We start from the raw sequence: 18,851 nt of genomic DNA, 5'->3' as shown, positions 1-18,851 counted from the left end.
CATCACACAATATACAATGACACTAAAATCAACATGTGATCATCCATATCATAAATATATAAAAATTTAAATAAATGACATGTCATACGAGATAGTCTAATCATACAAAACTATATCTTCCTTCAAAATATATAAAAATCAACATAACTTCCTTCAAAATATATAAAAATCGATGTGTTCATAAATAACATAAATAACATAAAATCGATGTGCTTCTATTTATTGCTTAACAATTCAAATGTAACTGAAGTTATAGAATATAAGAAGAAATAAAAACATCAAAATGAAATTACTAAAGTCTTACCATATCAAATTTTTTCTTGATGCACAATTGTGAGACCACTTTGAGTATTGTCCTACTCCAAAATTGGAAGAAGACTTTCTTTATAGAGTATTGTCCTACTCCAAAATTGGAAGAAGACTTTCTTTATAGAGTATTGTCCTACCCAAAAATTGACTTCCTGCAAATTTGAGTTCCTCAATTTGTTGTGTGCTTAAATTAAAACGGAGGAGTTTTCCGTCTTCTTTTACCAATAATATATCACCCTTTTTTCCAACTCCTGTCGAATATTTAATGTAAGGCATGGGGCAAACAATAAATAGTTTAGTCCATGATTCTTTTACACCAAGTTCACCCAAAATCGATATGTGAAGAGATTCCATTTGTTTATTTGTTGAGATTAAAGCAATGAACCCATTTAACACACATAACTCTCTTGTTGTAGTCCCTAATTCAAAAGTATGGTCTTCTATGGGTGTGATAAGGAATACTTCATCGTTTAGGTAAAATGACAATAGATATATTCCATTATCTTTATCATCATTATAGTTGCTTTCACACCACCAATGACACACTCCATCCAAGCACACTCCTTTACTTGAATATTCATGGCATATATCATATTGAAGTTTCTTCCAAGAGTTACTTCGTAGGCTATATATCTCCCAAAAAGGGTTATGAGATATTTTTCCCAATGACACAATTTCAGTGTCATAGTCACTTTCTAGATATTCTAGATCAAGTGAAATCTCTCGAATTACCTTATAGTCATCTCCAACACAATCATAGCCAAAACCATGTGCAGTAATATCAAGTTCATCTCCAACGAAATCAAAAGGACTGTTAGGAATAACCTTCAATTCTTGAGTAGTTGGGTTCCACAATACAAATTTTAGAGTTGGATGAGAGCAACTAATTAGACAAAGAACTCCATTAATAATACCAGATCCCAAAATATCAAAATCAGGATCCGCTTCTTGAAATGGATTTGGCCAATTTAATTTGGTCATACTCTCATACCTCTCACCAGAATAAGAATACAACATAAATTTGGTCTCGGAATTGATATCAATAAGATGATGCAGAAAAAGAGATCTATTATGATAATAACAATCGTTATTATATAAGAAATTGTCATAAAACAATCTCGTGAAAATAGGGTTTTTAAGCAAAAGGGTCCATGGTTTGCATACACATTCAAAACGCTTCAAAGATTTAATCGACATTTTTGACAAAATAGAAAAGGCCAGATCATTAGGTATGTCAATGCTAACCTTTGTATTTCCAATGCTCGCCGATTTCTTCATACTCACAAGTTGTAGAGTTTGGTCTGCAATTGTAACTACCATAATGAAATTAAGATTGAGACAACCTACTCAACGCCAATTTTTACTTTCTCGAGTGAAAAATTTAAGACATTTATTGAATTTTTAAAAAGAAAAGAATACTTTAATTTATTAATATTAAAGTTTTAAAGGTAAGTTAATTAATATTTTATTTTAACACCTATGTTAGAATATTTTAGAAGTAGATTTAAAATATATTTCTAATCTAAATAAATTAAAATCTTAAAAAAAATTAAGGGTTTCAAGCAATTTGTTTACACACACACACACACACACACACACACACACACACACACACACACACACACACACACACACACACACACACACACACACACATATATATATATATATATATACCACCAGACTTAATATCCTTTGGATAACGAATGTGTATGCATGGTAAAAGAAGACCATGAAGTAGTCACAAAATGTTACCAAGATAGCCTTAGAGAAGACAATGGAGGAAATGATAGCCGATCCATCACCGAGTTTCAACCCCAACAACGGAAATTTTGTGGATCTTGACCTTAGAGAAGAGTACCTAGAAGATGTACTAGATTCTATATAGGACCTAAATTAAGTATCGATTGACCCTCATTGTTTCCAGACCACCACCAGGTTGAGTTCTTCCCAAACTAAAGACGAAGTAGAAGAGCTCATCTGCTTGCTAAGTAAGAATGTGGATTTGTTCGACTAGTTCCCCTTAGACATGCGCAAGATATATCCTATCATTATTTTTCATCATCTCACCCTCAATGTCAACGCCAAAACATTCATTCAAATGAGAAAAATGGACAAAAAAGAGAATAATAATCGAAAAATAAGTAAAGAAGCTAAAAGAAGTAAGATTCATCAACGAGGTAGAATACCCACTTGGGTGTCTTAGGTTGTAATGGTGATCATCCTCAGGGAATTGGAGAATGTGCATAAATTTCACCGATATCAACATGGCCTTCCTTATAGACCCATATCCCCTGCTCTACTTAGAATGAATAATTGACAAATCTTATGGTAGGATGGCCATTACAATTGGTTCAAATCCTACTTGTGAAGAAATGAACACTCATAAATAAGGCATAAATCGTGGCCAAAACATAGAGAAAGTGGGGGTTACTGAAACAAAAAGCAGAAAAAAATCTAGAGTGGGCGTCATGGTGCATGACGGCCTGCCCATCATGACGTGTTGGAGATAGAACTCTGAATCATGGATCCATGAATAACATTAGCATGACCGATGACCTACCTTTCATGATGCAGTGGAGATAGAACTCTGAATCCTGGATCCATGACTAACATTTTCATGGCTGAAGGCCTTCCTGTCACGACGTGCTAGAGATGGAACTTTGAATCTTGGATCCATGACGGACATCACCATGGCTAACGACCTACCCGCCAAGGTCTTCATATATGCTCTTCTGCCTTTCCTCTAGGATCCACGATGACAAAATCCTTTTGGAGCATGAATGGTGTCATGATGTATGTCACAACATGTATTTTGTAATTTTATTTCTTTCCATACACGGTTTCGGTTGTTTTGTGCTTGCAATGCAAAGTAAAAATCCAGCTTATTGGAAGAAAAGGAACATAAAACAACACAAAAACTTACTAAAATCGAGTCAATTAATACAATAAAAATGATTGTGATAAAACTCCCCCAAACTTGAATCGTTGCTTTTCCTTAATCAACTTAGCCTGCATGATAGCAATGTAAATGAAGAAACACATATGAAAATAGCCTACGAAAAATACTAACACCAATACTCATATGTGATCCTAAATTTGAATCGGATAAAAGTCAATTCTTTCGATACTCAAGTTAACACCAAGGGTATTGTAACATCACAAACCGTGAATTATGCAGTAAAGACTCCCGCCTAAATACCAATTTAAACCATGGCCTTGTACCTAACTCTCATTATCCCGTTTTTTTCATCTCCTTTCATTTGGGACAATCCCATTAAGGGAATAGATATAAAGATAATCACCACACACATGTAAAGAAAAAATAAAGATGAGGAGGTACATTGAGGAATAACCTAACTGTGGAGATATTACCTATGAGGATAGAAGATCGGGAGTTGAAGCAACTTCGTGGAAAAGAGGTTGTCTTGGTAAGATTAGTTTAGGGAGGACCGACAGGTGGGAATGTGACTTGGGAACTCGAGAGTGAGATGAGGGAGTCGTATCTCGAGTTGTTTGTTTGAGGTAATTTTCAAGGACGGAAATATTTTAAGTGGGGGAGAGTTGTAACACCTCAATTCTTATTTATTAGTTATTTTATTAATTATTTGTTTTTATTAATTATTATGAAATATAGTAATTAATTAATTATATGTTTTGGGTTATTGAGTGTGAAATGATTAATTGGGCCTAATAGTGTGTTAGGAAGAGAAAAGGTGGGGGTCAGTTTTAGTAAGCCTATTAAGAGAATTATGTAGTAAGGGTTTAAATAAAACAAGAAAATACAAAGTTAGAGAGAGAAGTGAAGAAAAGAGGAAAAGAAGAGAAAGGGATAAGAGGAATCCTAAGGAAGAATTAACCTAAGGTAAGAGTGGATATTCATCTTATTATAGGGTATATGATGTATGAGTAACGGGTAGTAACATATGTAGGATTTGTGGATTTCAAATTCTAAGTTTTGTTGATATTCTATGAAATTGATGATTGAATGTTTTTTATGTTACAAATTGATATTATATGATGAATACATGTTATTATGCTTCTATTTCATGAACTTTGGTTGTTTAGATGGATTTTTGGGTGAAAAGTCGTGTGAAATAGAATATGTCAGAATCAGAATTTTTCTGGTTTTTCACGAGCGAGTTTAGCGCAGTAGGGTGCGCTCTGTGCGGTCTGCAATACAAAATTTTATATTTGTACAAACTGGACAAAATCATGTATGCTATTCATTTATCATGAATTGTGGTGAATTTTCTGAAATTTTCTGAAAATGTTTGGATAACTTTTGAGGCAATTCTTTTGTGAGTGCTATGAAAGTGTTTTCATATGTGATTGATAACATGATATGCGTTTGTTTGTGCGAATGTGAGGTGATTCATATGTGCGGAATAGTGTAATATATGCTTGTATAATTAAGATTTGGAGATGGTTTTAATTGCATATAATTGTTGATATTTGCACATGCATTCATTCAGTGGGAAAGAGGAGATGTTCGTTAGTTTTGTGGAAGCTAATGACTTGTCCCACACCTATATGATTGGTTTGAAAGCTTAGAGGAAGGGATTTTTGGTGGTTATGTGTCTAAGGGATGGACGCGGTAATACCGCTAACGATAACAATTGGTACCACATGCATTATGCATTGAGTCGTATTAGAGTCACATGTGTCAATGATGAATATATTTTTGGTGTGTTTATGCGATAATTGTGTGAATGGCACTTTGGTAATAATTGTGATTTGATTACTTTGCTATATTTAATATATGAGCTATGTCGTATATGTGAACATGCAAATCATGTGAAAAGTGTTGAATACTTGAATGTCTTAAAGTGTGATGAATTCTATGGATGTATGTTGTAATGCATTGCTTATGATTATATATTATATAATGATATGAATTCTCACCCTTCGGTTGAAATGATGTTTTGTACAATATCACTCAAGTACCGAGGAGTAGAGGTGCTTGCTTGCAAGGATTTAATCGTGGAGCTATTCCTTTTGTTTATTATTATTACTAGGTAGTGAGTTATGCTCTGGTTATGTAACACTGAGGAACGTTTGATTCATGTTGTTTTTAGAGATGTTTGATATACACTATTTATATTTTGATGTATTTGGGATTATGTGATATTTGGCTTGGTGCCTAATATTTGTATGCATGACTTTATATCATGAGACTATATGATTAGTATAGTTTTGAAATGTTCTAGATTATTCTGTTGTGATGTGCATATGAAACATGAATTTAAATGTGTGTTAAGAATATAACTAGGTGCATTTGTGTTGATGTTTTGTTTAGTTTTCAATACATGTGGCGCCCTCTTTTGATATGCATGCTATTTTACTCTGATTATGCAATATAGTTGTCGTGAGGTTTAGAGGGTGTTACAGTTATCCTTGGGGCATGTCTTACAATTTCACTCCTGAAGGTTACAAAACAGCTGCAGATCTAATTCCTCATGTTTCTCCTATTATGGTTATTGCGCCTCCTGTTACGCACACCGCTCCTTAAGCTGAAAAACCCATATATCATATTGTTGCGCCGAGTGAAAGTCTTGGTATCTATGATAGAATGGATGATTTTCAAGATCAGTTTGAAGAACTTGTGTACGACCTTCGCCTTGTTCTAGTCCCGAGGCTCATCTGGTGATATATGTGAGGAAGATGTCAACTCACACTGATGATCGGTGTTTGATGATTCATTACTTTCAGGAATGTTTAACCAGAGCTGCATTAAAGTGGTATATGGGCCTTGATAGCACTCATATTCGCACTTTCAATGATCTTAGTGAAGCCTTTGTTAAGAAATATAAGTATAATACGGATATGGATCTCGATCGTGACCACCTCAGGGCCATGGTTCATAAGGATAGGGAATCATTTAAAGAATATGCGCAGAAATGGCGTGAAGTGACCGGCCAGGTAACTCCTCCTATGGAAGAGAAAGAAATGATGAAAATGTTTCTAAAAACTCTCTGTTCTTTCTACTAAGAGAAAATGATTGAAGTGCTCCAACTGATTTTACTGAGGTGGTGGGAATGGGAATCGGGTTGGAAAAGGCAATGCGTGAAGGTCGTCTGGTCAGAGGTGATAACTCATCTAATAGTGCAAAGAAGTATGGTACGTCTTTTAAAAATAAGAAAGAACATGATGCTAGTGCAGTCTCCCATGGAAGACCAAACAAATCTAGGGGAAGAGGTAACTATCAACAGCAACACAGTTCTTCAGTAATTCCTGTAGTTCATATGGCTCCAACTTATCAACCACAACAGTGTACTAACTGCCAACAAGCTCCAGAAAAAAACCGACAAGGTGAACCTCAGTGAAAGGCTAATTTTGACCCCATTACCATGGCATACATTGAAGGCAAAATATTCATTTTGGTCCCTTAACTATACCCCTAGGTTCATATTGGTCCCTTAATCTTTTTTCGTGTCTCCTTGGTCCCGTAACTTCTAAAATGTTTCATTTTAGTCCTTTTTGTCTAATTAGAGACGGATTAGCGACCAATTTCAAAGTTTTTCTAATCGCTAATTAGACAAAAAGGGCTAAAATGAAACATTTTGAAAGTTAAGGGACCAAGGTGAAACAAAAAAAATATTAAGGGATCAATATGAACCCAAAGATATAGTTAAGGGACCAAAATGAGCACTTTCCCAAATAAAAACCTAAATAGGCTTAAAGTCCGCTATGCAAAAATAAAAACAAACATATTGAAGGTGAAAGCATGAAATGAGGTGTGTGTTACACAATAAGTCTAACCCCAAGCCCAACATTATCAAAACACCTAACCCTAATTCCATAAAATTATTAAATAGCAATTAAAAAAATCAAAATAATTAAAAACAAAATAGGGATGTAATGGGATTAAAGGGTGTGCTAAGTAAAGTAGTTAAAATCAGAGCCCAAGGCACAAATCAATAAACCCTAAATATACTATAAAAGAGGGAAATTCCCATTGCACCCATATACTTCCTCACAGACCCGCAGTGAAAACCCCAAAATATCCATATATTTCGGATATGTATATCTGAAGACACCTTTTTTTTAAAAGGGTGACTTTGGAGATGCATATCCGAAAGCACCTATTTTTAGAAAAAGGAGTATTCGGATGTGCATATCTGAAAATTTGTTTGGGACAAAATTCATAACAACAAAGCATAGGTTTATCATAAATAATCGAAATTACATAGATAGTTCAACTGAAATTTAAATTTACATATTTTTATAAACGGGTAGTTAAGGACGGCTTAACATTTTGATAACATCTTCTCCCGATTTTTAAAGTTTGACATCCAACTCGATCAGACTCTTCGAAGAATATTGTTGAAAAGTTGTCCACATAACCTTTAAATCATCGTCATTCTTGAGGTCAAGCTATCCGCAAATGACGCTAAAATGCCACAGACCATCAACCCTACAAGATACGCGCAACTGAAACAGACACACACACTTTCTCGATCCCGTGTCATCATGTTTTAACTTCCGATTTGTTGGAACATATTTCCCACCCCTCTCGCATTTCATCACAACAAATGCTTGTCTTCTACTATTATCATTGTCGGACATTACTATCACAATGCCAAATCCAAGTTTACTAGCTTTAATTAAGATTCACTCAAGCAAATGTTGATGAGAAGTGAAAGTCATTTCATTTGTAAATTTTGGTCGAAAATCTACCGCTACGAAAATCGTTTTAACATTGTAATTCACCTCTTTTGGCTTAGCATCTTCGTTGACCTCCTCCAGAACTTCTATCCCATCTCTGCCAATGTTATCGGGATGCACCATACCTAACATCTGCATAAAACATACATTCTGTCAAAACTGTTTTTTGAATTCTGTAACAAACCTTATTTCAGATATGCACTTCCGAAATAAATTTGGTGGATTTTGAAAGTGCATATCCGAAGTGACGCAATTTCTTCTTTCACAAATCAACACCAATGCAATAAAATGAGAGATGAATTGAGGAAACTTTACCTCAAATTATAGCTTTCTATGATCTCTTTGCTATTATGAACCACTTGAAATTTGGTTTGAAGACAAAAAAAATATTGAAAATGGTTGAGATTTTGGAGAAGGTTCGTGTTTTGTGTGGAAGAAAATGAATGAAAAAACTGATTCATTTAGGCTATGGTGAATTATTATCTACCCAATTCAAAAAGTTGATTAAATTTCCTTTTAGTGTAAAATGTTTTGAAAATAAAAAATAATTATAAAATTTTATAATAAATGAAATATTAAATTGGTTGAAGGTATACTATTCACTTTTTTTGTGATGGGTAGAGAAGTTGTCCCCTTAAACTAATCTTCTCTCTCATTCTCATCTCTTCCCTTTTCTTTCAACATGAAAACAGAGAAAAACAAAAGCAATGAAAAAAAACACCTTCATCACGATTTCATCACAAATAAAAAATAAAGCAAGAAAAAAACGCGAGAAAAGTACTAATTCAAAGTTGTGGTCAGAGTTAGAGCCATTCTGACGGTTGGCTCTTTCTTTTTTGTTTTGTTTTTTTGTGTTTCTTTTTCTTTTTTTTTTATACAGATAATGGAATATGACTTTTCATGATTTGCCAGTTAACCAATTAATTCCAGACAAATGGGCCGTTTTCATCAAAAATTAAAATAATAAAAAAAACAAATATTAAAAAGGAAAAAACATATTCATTTAAGCTATGGTGAATTACTATCTACCAAATTCAAAAAGTTGATTAAAGTTACTTTTAGAGTAAAATATTTTGAAAATAATAAATAATTATAATATTTTATAATTAATGAAATCTTATGTTCTGATGTTGTGGATAGTTGACGTTTTATAGAAGATGGTAAAGGTCTTATGGGATATTTTGAAGAAAGTTGTTCATGGTGGAATGGAAAGAGATCAGATTAGTGAGAATGATTCGTGTGATGCTTTCTCAAATAGTTAATGTGATGCTGATTTTTGTGTTTATGTAGAGGTTATTAGTTTATAAAGGAATGATATATACAGGTTAAAATACAGTGAGAAGAGTGTTTTTTGGTGAAGCTTTTCTCTCTTTTTCGTGTGAAGAGATTATTTTCTCCATGCTTTGTTGAATTTTGCTCCTTTATAGTGTAGACTCTCCTTCCAATTTGTTATTCCCTTTGTCCTTTTGTGCATTTTCAAGATCCACTATATGTGGGATCTTTTGGTGAGGAAAATGAGAGATTAGGATAAGGATGAAGGTTGTTCATGAAAATTGTGTGAGGTTGGTTAGTGAGTGGGAAGAAGTGTCGTATAGTGAAGGAAGATTGTGGAAGAGAATGAGAATAATATTGATGTGTGTGAGAGAGATTCATTCAAAATGTAAATTCTATATTTTTGTCATTTTTTTTAGAAATGGACCAATTATTAAAATTAGAAAGAAAAAAAATTAGTTAACATTATAGAGGGTGAATTACTATTAACCCTATAATTATTTATTTATTAATCAAACAACCTTTACATCCTTACCAAAGGATTTGGATCCTCTCTAATTTGTTTTCTCATATTGGCTATTCTAATGTGATCTAATGGTGGAAAAAAAATAAAAATTCTGCATTTTAAATAGGTAAGAGTAAATGTTTAGATTAAAACTCTAATGTCTAGATATGGCACAAAAGGGAGGGCACTAGAAAAACTGCATCAGAGGACTCATTTTGTACAAATCATGTGTTATATTTATAAAAAAAAAATTAGTTGCCACCCTACGTTTATACCCGACACCCCAAGTTATAAAATATATTTAAAATATTTAAAATGTAGTAGAGAAAAATGGATATACACTGTAAAATTATTTTACACTGTCAATCAATCACTATTATGTATCTCGTTTCATTATACTGTAAATTTTAAGTTACTGATATGACATGGCAGAATAATTAATTCCTATTAGTTGGCAATGCAAAACTATTTTAAAAAAATATATATAATATTCAAAATATATTTGTTAAAGTTTAACAAAAAAAAGTGCACGAAAAATCTAGTAGTACAATTGAAATATCTTATATTAATAGAAAAATTTGGTGGTATATTCTTAAAATTCAGTATGTTTTTTTACCGTTGTTTTCTAAAAATTGGTGGGTGAAAAAACTTATTGATTTTTATTAAAAAAATCCTATAGTTCATATCAGGTAGGCCAACAAAAAAACAAAGTTATCACTACCAGATTTTGATAAATCCCATAGATTGTTTGAAAAATTGGTACATATTAATAATTCCCCAAAATTCCGTTAAAAATTATAGATTCCCAAAAAAAACAGACAAAACTCATGAAATCCCCTAAAAAAATTCAATAAAACCTCAGAAATTTGCCAAAACTCCAAAAAACACAACATTTGTCGAAAACATAAAAAATCATAAAGGAATTGCAATTAAAAGAATGTTAGATTTAAGTGTGGGGTGGCAAGTAAAAATCTCCGTATTTTATCATTACTTCATTTGGTGGCTCTAAATTTCTACAAGCAACATCACTTCTTAGTTCAGCAAGATCATACATAACTAATACAAATCACAACGCAACTATTTTAACACCAAACAACAAATCAATCACATGAAATACATCATACATTTAAGGGAAAAGCTAACATATGTCATAATGGCACAAGTTAATGAAATATTTATAGAAATTTTTTCTTGGAATTTGTGCATTCAATGTATCGAAACTTTAAATATGACTTTATTGCATTTAATTATTTTTAACTTTTTCTAATTATAGTATCCTTAACATGTGCCCTAAGGGCACATGTTAGCATGACCCTACATTTAAACACAATTTAACAACATTAACATCACACAATATACAATGACATTGAAATCAACATGTGATCATCCATATCATAAATATATAGAAATTTAAATAAATAACATGTCATACGAGATAGTCTAATCATTCAAAACTATAATTTCCTCCAAAATATATAAAAATCAATGTGTTCATAAATAAGGAACAAATCAAATAAATGATTCATTATACATAAACACACTTAAAAAGTACTTTGACTCAAATACGTGAGGAATATATGTTTTATACATTTCAAAGTTCAATATAATTTTGTGCTTCTATATATTGCTTAACAATTCAAATGTAACTGAAGTTATAGAATATAAGAAGAAATAAAAACATCAAAATGAAATTACTAAAGTCTTACAATATCAAATTTTTTCTTGATGCACAATTGTGAGACCACTTTGAGTATTGTCCTACTCCAAAATTGGAAGAAGACTTTCTTTATAGAGTATTGTCCTACCCAAAAATTGACTTGCTGCAAATTTGAGTTCCTCAATTTGTTGTGTGCTTAAATTAAAACGGAGGAGTTTTCCGTCTTCTTTTACCAATAATATATCGCTCTTTTTTCCTACTCCTGTCGAATATTTAATGTAAGGCATGGGGCAAACAATAAATAGTTTAGTCCATGATTCTTTTACACCAAGTTCACCCAAAATCGATATGTGAAGAGATTCCATTTGTTTATTTGTTGAGATTAAAGCAATGAACCCATTTAACACACATAACTCTCTTGTTGTAGTCCCTAATTCAAAAGTATGGTCTTCTATGGGTGTGATAAGGAATACTTCATCGTTTAGGTAAAATGACAATAGATATATTCCATTATCTTTATCATCATTATAGTTGCTTTCACACCACCAATGACACACTCCATCCAAGCACACTCCTTTACTTGAATATTCATGGCGTATATCATATTGAAGTTTCTTCCAACAGTTACTTCGTAGGCTATATATCTCCCAAAAAGGGTTATGAGATATTTTTCCCAATGACACAATTTCAGTGTCATAGTCACTTTCTAGATATTCTAGATCAAGTGAAATCTCTCGAATCACCTTATAGTCATCTCCAACACAATCATAGCCAAAACCATGTGCAGTAATATCAAGTTCATCTCCAACGAAATCAAAAGGACTGTTAGGAATAACCTTCAATTCTTGAGTAGTTGGGTTCCACAATACAAATTTTAGAGTTGGATGAGAGCAACTAATTAGACAAAGAACTCCATTAATAATACCAGATCCCAAAATTTCAAAATCAGGATCCTCTTCTTGAAATGGATTTGGCCAATTTAATTTGGTCATACTCTCATACCTCTCACCAGAATAAGAATACAACATAAATTTGGTCTCGGAATTGATATCAATAAGATGATGCAGAAAAAGAGATCTATTATGATAATAACAATCGTTATTATATAAGAAATTGTCATAAAACAATCTCGTGAAAATAGGGTTTTTAAATAAAAGTGTCCATGGTTTGCATACACATTCAAAACGCTTCAAAGATTTAATCGACATTTTTGACAAAATAGAAAAGGCCAGATCATTAGGTATGTCAATGCTAACCTTTGTATTTCCTACGCCCGCCGATTTCTTCATACTCACAAGCTGTAGAGTTTGGTCTGCAATTGTAACCACCATAATGAAATTAAGATTGAGACAGCCTACTCAACGCCAATTTTTACTTTCTCGAGTGAAAAATTTAAGACATTTATTGAATTTTTAAAAATAAAAGAATACTTTAATTTATTAATATTAAAGTTTTAAAGGTAAGTTAATTAATATTTTATTTTAACACATATGTTAGAATATTTTAGAAGTAGATTTAAAATATATTTCTAATCTTAATAAATCAAAATCTTAAAAAAATTAAGGGTTTCAAGCAATTTGTTTACACACACACACACACACACACACACACACACACACACACACACACACACACACACACACACACACACATATATATATATATATATATATATATATATATATATATATATATATATATATATATATATATATATATATATACCACCATGACTTAATATCCTTTGGATAACAAATGTGTATGCATGGTAAAAGAAGACCATGAAGTAGTCACAAAATGTTACCAAGATAGCCTTAGAGAAGACAATGGAGGAAATGATAGCCGATCCATCACCGAGTTTCAACCCCAACAACGGGAATTTTGTGGATCTTGACCTTAGAGAAGAGTACCTAGAAGATGTACTAGATTCTATATAGGACCTAAATTAAGTATCGATTGACCCTCATTGTTTCCAGACCACCACCAGGTTGAGTTCTTCCCAAACTAAAGACGAAGTAGAAGAGCTCATCTGCTCGCTAAGTAAGAATGTGGATTTGTACGACTAGTTCCCCTTAGACATGCGCAAGATATATCCTATCATTATTTTTCATCATCTCACCCTCAATGTCAACGCCAAAACATTCATTCAAATGAGAAAAATGGAAAAAAAAAAGAGAATAATTGAAAAATAAGTAAAGAAGCTAAAAGAAGTAAGATTCATCAACGAGGTAGAATACCCACTTGGGTGTCTAAGGTTGTAATGGTGATCATCCTTAGGGAATTGGAGAATATGCATAGATTTCACCGATATCAACATGGCCTTCCTTATAGACCCATATACCCTGCTCTACTTAGAATGAATAAATGACAAATCTTATGGTAGGATGGCCATTACAATGGGTTCAAATCCTACTTGTGGAGAAATGATCACTCATAAAAAAGGCATAAATCGTGGCCAAAACATGGAGAAAGTGGGGGTTACTGAAACAGAAAACACAAAAAAATCTAGAGTGGGCGTCACGGTGCATGACGGCCTGCCCATCATGACGTGTTGGAGATAGAACTCTGAATCATGGATCCATGAATAACATTAGCATGATCGATGACCTACCTTTCATGATGCAGTGGAGATAGAACTCTGAATCTTGGATCCATGACTAACATTTTCATGGCTGAAGGCCTTCCTGTCACGACGTGATGGAGATGGAACTCTGAATCTTGGATCTATGACGGACATCAGCATGGCTAACGACCTGCCTGCCAAGGTCTTCATAGATGCTCTTCTGCCTTTCCTCTAGGATCCACGATGACAAAATCCTTCTGGAGCATGAATGGTGCCATGATGTATGTCACAACATGTATTTTGTAATTTTATTTCTTTCCATACACGGTTTTGATTATTTTGTGCTTGCAATGCAAAGTAAAAATCCAGCTTATTGGAAGAAAAGGAACATAAAACAACACAAAAACTTACTAAAATCGAGTCAATTAATACAATAAAAATGATTGTGATAAAACTCCCCCAAACATGAATCGTTGCTTTTCCTTAATCAACTTAGCTTGCATGATAGCAATGTAAATGAAGAAACACATATGAAAATAGCCTATGAAAAATACTAACACCAATACTCATATGTGATCCTAAATTTGAATCTACTAAAAGTCAATTCTTTCGATACTCAAGTTAACACCAAGGGTATTGTAACATCACAAACCGTGAATTATGCAGTAAAAACTCTCGCTAAAATACCAATTTAAACCATGGCCTTGTACCTAACTCTCATTATCCCATTTTTTCATCTCCTTTCATTTGGGACAATCCCATTAAGGCAATAGATATAAAGATAATCACCACACACATGTAAAGGAAAAACAAAGATGAGGAGGTACATTGAGGAATAACCTTAATGTGGAGATATTACCTATGAGGATAGAAGATCGGGAGTTGAAGCAACTTCGTGGAAAAGAGATTGTCTTGGTAAGATTAGTTTAGGGAGGACCGACAAATGGGAATGTGACTTGGGAACTCGTGAGTCAGATGAGGGAGTCGTATCCCGAGTTGTTTGTTTGAGGTAATTTTCAAGGACGGAAATATTTTAAAGTGGAGGAGAGTTTTAACACCTCAATTCTTATTTATTAGTTATTTTATTAATTATTTATTTTTATTAATTATTATGAAATATAGTAATTAATTATATATTTTGGGTTATTGGGTGTGAAATGATTAATTGGGCCTAATAGTGTGTTAGGAAGAGAAAAGGTGGGGGTCAGTTTTAGTAAGCCTATCAAGAGAATTATGTAGTAAGGGTTTAAATAAAACAAGAAAATACAAAGTTAGAGAGAGAAGTGAAGAAAATAGGAAAAGAAGAGAAAGGGAGAAGAGGAATCCTAAGGAAGATTTAAACTAAGGTAATAGTGGATCTTCATCTTATTATAGGGTATATGATGTATGAGTAATGGGTAGTAACATATGTAGGATTTGGGGATTTCAAATTCTAGGTTTTGTTGATATTCTATGAAATTGATCAATGAATGTTTTTTTATGTTAGAAATTGATATTATATGATGAATACATGTTATTATGCTTCTATTTCATGAACTTTGGTTGTTTAGATGGATTTTTAGGTGAAAAGTCGTGTGAAATAGAATATGTCAGAATCAGAATTTTTCTGGTTTTTCGCGAGCGAGCTTAGCGCGGTAGGGTGCGCTTTGTGCGGTCTGTAATACAAAATTTTATATTTGTTCAAACTGGACAAAATCATGTATGTTATTCATTTATCATGAATTGTGGTGAATTTTCTGAAATTTTCTGAAAATGTTTCGATGACTTTTGAGGCAATTCTTTTGTGAGTTCTATGAAAGTGTTTTCATATGTGATTGATAACATGATATGCGTTTGTTTGTGCGAATGTGAGGTGATTCATATGTGATGAATAGTGTAATATATGCTTGTATAATTAAGATTTGGAGATGGTTTTAATTGCATATAATTGTTGATATTTGCACATGTATTCATTCACTAGGAAAGAGGCGATGTTTGTTAGTTTCGTGGAAGCTAATGACTTGTCCCAAACCTAGATGATTGGTTTGAAAGCTTAGAGGAAGGGATTTTTGGTGGTTATGTGTCTGAGGGATGGACGCGGTAATACCGCTAACGATAACAGTTGGTACCACATGCATTATGCATTGAGTCGTATTAGAGTCACATGTGTCAATGTTGAATATGTTTTTGGTGTGTTTATGCGATAATTGTGTGAATGGCATTTTGGTAATAATTGTGATTTGATTACTTTGCTATATTTAATATATGAGCTATGTCGTATATGTGAACATGCAAATCATGTGAAAAGTGTTGAATACTTGAATGTCTTAAAGTGTGATGAATTCTATGGATGTATGTTGTAATGCATTGCTTATGATTATATATTATATAATGATATGAATTCTCACCCTTCTGTTGAAATGATGTTTTGTACGATATCACTGAAGTACCGAGGAGTAGAGGTGCTTGCTTGCAAGGATTTAATCGTGGAGCTATTCCTTTTGTTTACTGTTATTACTAGGTAGTGAGTTATGCTCTGGTTATGTAACACTGAGGTACGTTTGATTCATGTTGTTTTTAGAGATGTTTGATATACACTATTTATATTTTGATGTATTTGGGATTATGTGATATTTGGCTTGGTGCCTAATATTTTCATGCATGACTTTATATCATGAGACTATATGATTAGTATCATTTTGAAATGTTCTAAATTATTCTGTTGTGATGTACATATGAAACATGAATTTAAATGTGTGTTAAGAATATAACCATGTGATATTTTGTTTAGTTTTCAATACATGTGACGCCCTCTTTTGATATGCGTGCTATTTTACTCTGATTATGCAATATATTTGTCGTGGGGTTTGGAGGGTGTTACAGTTATCCTTGGGGCATGTCTTACAATTTCACTCCTGAAGGTTACCAAACAGCTGCAGAGCTAATTCCTCATGTTTCTCCTATTATGGTTATTACGCCTCCTGTTACGCACACCGCTCCTTAAGCTGAAAAACCCATATATCATATTGTTGTGCCGAGTGAAAGTCTTGATATCTATGATAGAATGGATGAGTTTTAAGATCAGTTTGAAGAACTTGTGCACGACCTTCGCCTTGTTCTTGTCCCGAGGCTCATCTAGTGATATATGTGAGGAAGATGTCAACTCACACTAATGATCGGTGTTTGATGATTTATTACTTTCAGGACTGTTTAACCAGAGCTGCATTAAAGTGGTATATGGGCCTTGATAACACTCATATTCGCACTTTCAATGATCTTAGTGAAGCATTTGTTAAGAAATTTAAGTATAATACGGATATGGATCTCGATCGTGACCACCTCAGGGCCATGGTTCAGAAGGATAGGGAATCGTTTAAAGAATATGCGCAGAAATGGCGTGAAGTGACCGACCAGGTAACTCCTCCTATGGAAGAGAAAGAAATGATGAAAGTGTTTCTAAAAACTCTCGATTCGTTCTACTAAGAGAAAATGATTGAAGTGCTCCAATTGATTTTACTGAGGTGGTGGGAATGGGAATCGGGTTGGAAGAGGCAATACGTGAAGGTCGTCTGGTCAGAGGTGATAGCTCATCTAATAGTGCAAAGAAGTATGGTACGTCTTTTCAAAATAAGAAAGAACATGATGCTAGTGCAGTCTCCCATGTAATACCAAACAAATATAGGGGAAGAGGTAACTATCAACAGCAACACAGTTCTTCAAGAATTCCTGTAGTTCATACGGATCCAACTTATCAGCCACAACAGTGTACTAACTGCCCACAAGCTCCAGAAAAAAACCGACAAGGTGAACCTCAGTGAAAGGCTAATTTTGACCCCATTAATGTAACACCCTTCTAAACCCCCGCGAAAATTATAATATAATCAGAGTAATAACACATCAAGGATGCTACAATTATTAAAATGAATCAAAATACCAATGTCGTTTGTCATGCTTTATTAAGATTAAACCAAACTTCAAAACATGTGTTCATCACAGCGGAAACTTATTTTAAACAATGCAAGGAACATATCCAAACAGTTCAACAATACAAAATCCATAATTAAAATAGCGATAAAGTATCCCAAGTAACGCTAAGACTAATCGATCCCAGTGTTACAATCAGAGCATGACTCGACACGAACTACGGGCTAGCCTACAAGCTATCTTCACCCAATCAAGACGCCGCTACATCCTTAATCTGAAATCATCAAAGTAAGGGTGAGTTTCATTCGAATTAATAACCATTATACAATCATAAGCAATAAAATATCATAGCAATTGTCATCCACTCAAACATACAGGTAAGTGGAATTTATCACAACAAGCAAGCATCAGTACATAAGCATCATCTCACATACCATACAATTATTCAGTTATAAAATAGTATAATGCAATGAATGAACTGACACTAATGCATGTGGTACCATCCATGGGATAAACCCATCCAACTGATCTTTTCATCACCGAGATACAGTTTTAACCAGCACAAATTCCACACAATGGGAATTATGCCCACCAATTTGATCCATTTCATCACCGGGATCCATCATCGAAAATGTATGCCAATGAATGCAACATATAACATGCTTATAACATCACCAATCCGATGTAACACATCGTTTCATTATCATCACCAAATCATCACCGATAAGCATGTATATATTCTTAGCATTCATACAAACATATCAACCGCATACACGAAAGTCATCACCCAATAAATAACATAATCACAAATAAACAACTTGGACTTTACGTCCATACCACCGATTCACCATATAGGTCATTATCTCAGCTTCACAATGCTCAAAACGACACATAAATCGGATACTCGGATCATAAGTTATGGGATTTTAAAGACAAAACATTTTCAGAAAAATGCTGCAGAACCCGGGTTGTCC

General features: G+C 33.4%; 2 protein-coding genes across 2 annotated transcripts; both read right to left on the bottom strand.

Annotated features, from left to right (window-relative positions):
• Positions 1 to 399: 399 nt before the first annotated feature.
• On the bottom strand, positions 400 to 1,629 carry LOC131613236 (putative F-box protein At3g16210). The gene has a single exon (XM_058884923.1). It carries the CDS (start codon positions 1,627 to 1,629, stop codon positions 400 to 402), a length of 1,230 nt encoding a protein of 409 aa, XP_058740906.1.
• A 9,883-nt stretch (positions 1,630 to 11,512) lies between these two features.
• Positions 11,513 to 12,403, bottom strand: LOC131613235 (F-box/kelch-repeat protein At3g06240-like). The gene has a single exon (XM_058884922.1). The coding sequence runs from the start codon at positions 12,401 to 12,403 to the stop codon at positions 11,513 to 11,515; it is 891 nt and encodes a 296-aa protein (XP_058740905.1).
• Positions 12,404 to 18,851: the final 6,448 nt, after the last annotated feature.

Source organism: Vicia villosa, linkage group LG6 (genome assembly GCF_029867415.1).
Source record: "Vicia villosa cultivar HV-30 ecotype Madison, WI linkage group LG6, Vvil1.0, whole genome shotgun sequence".
Lineage (NCBI taxonomy): Eukaryota > Viridiplantae > Streptophyta > Magnoliopsida > Fabales > Fabaceae > Vicia > Vicia villosa.
Note: the sequence above shows the minus strand (reverse complement) of the source record. Positions and strands in the feature narration are given on the sequence as shown.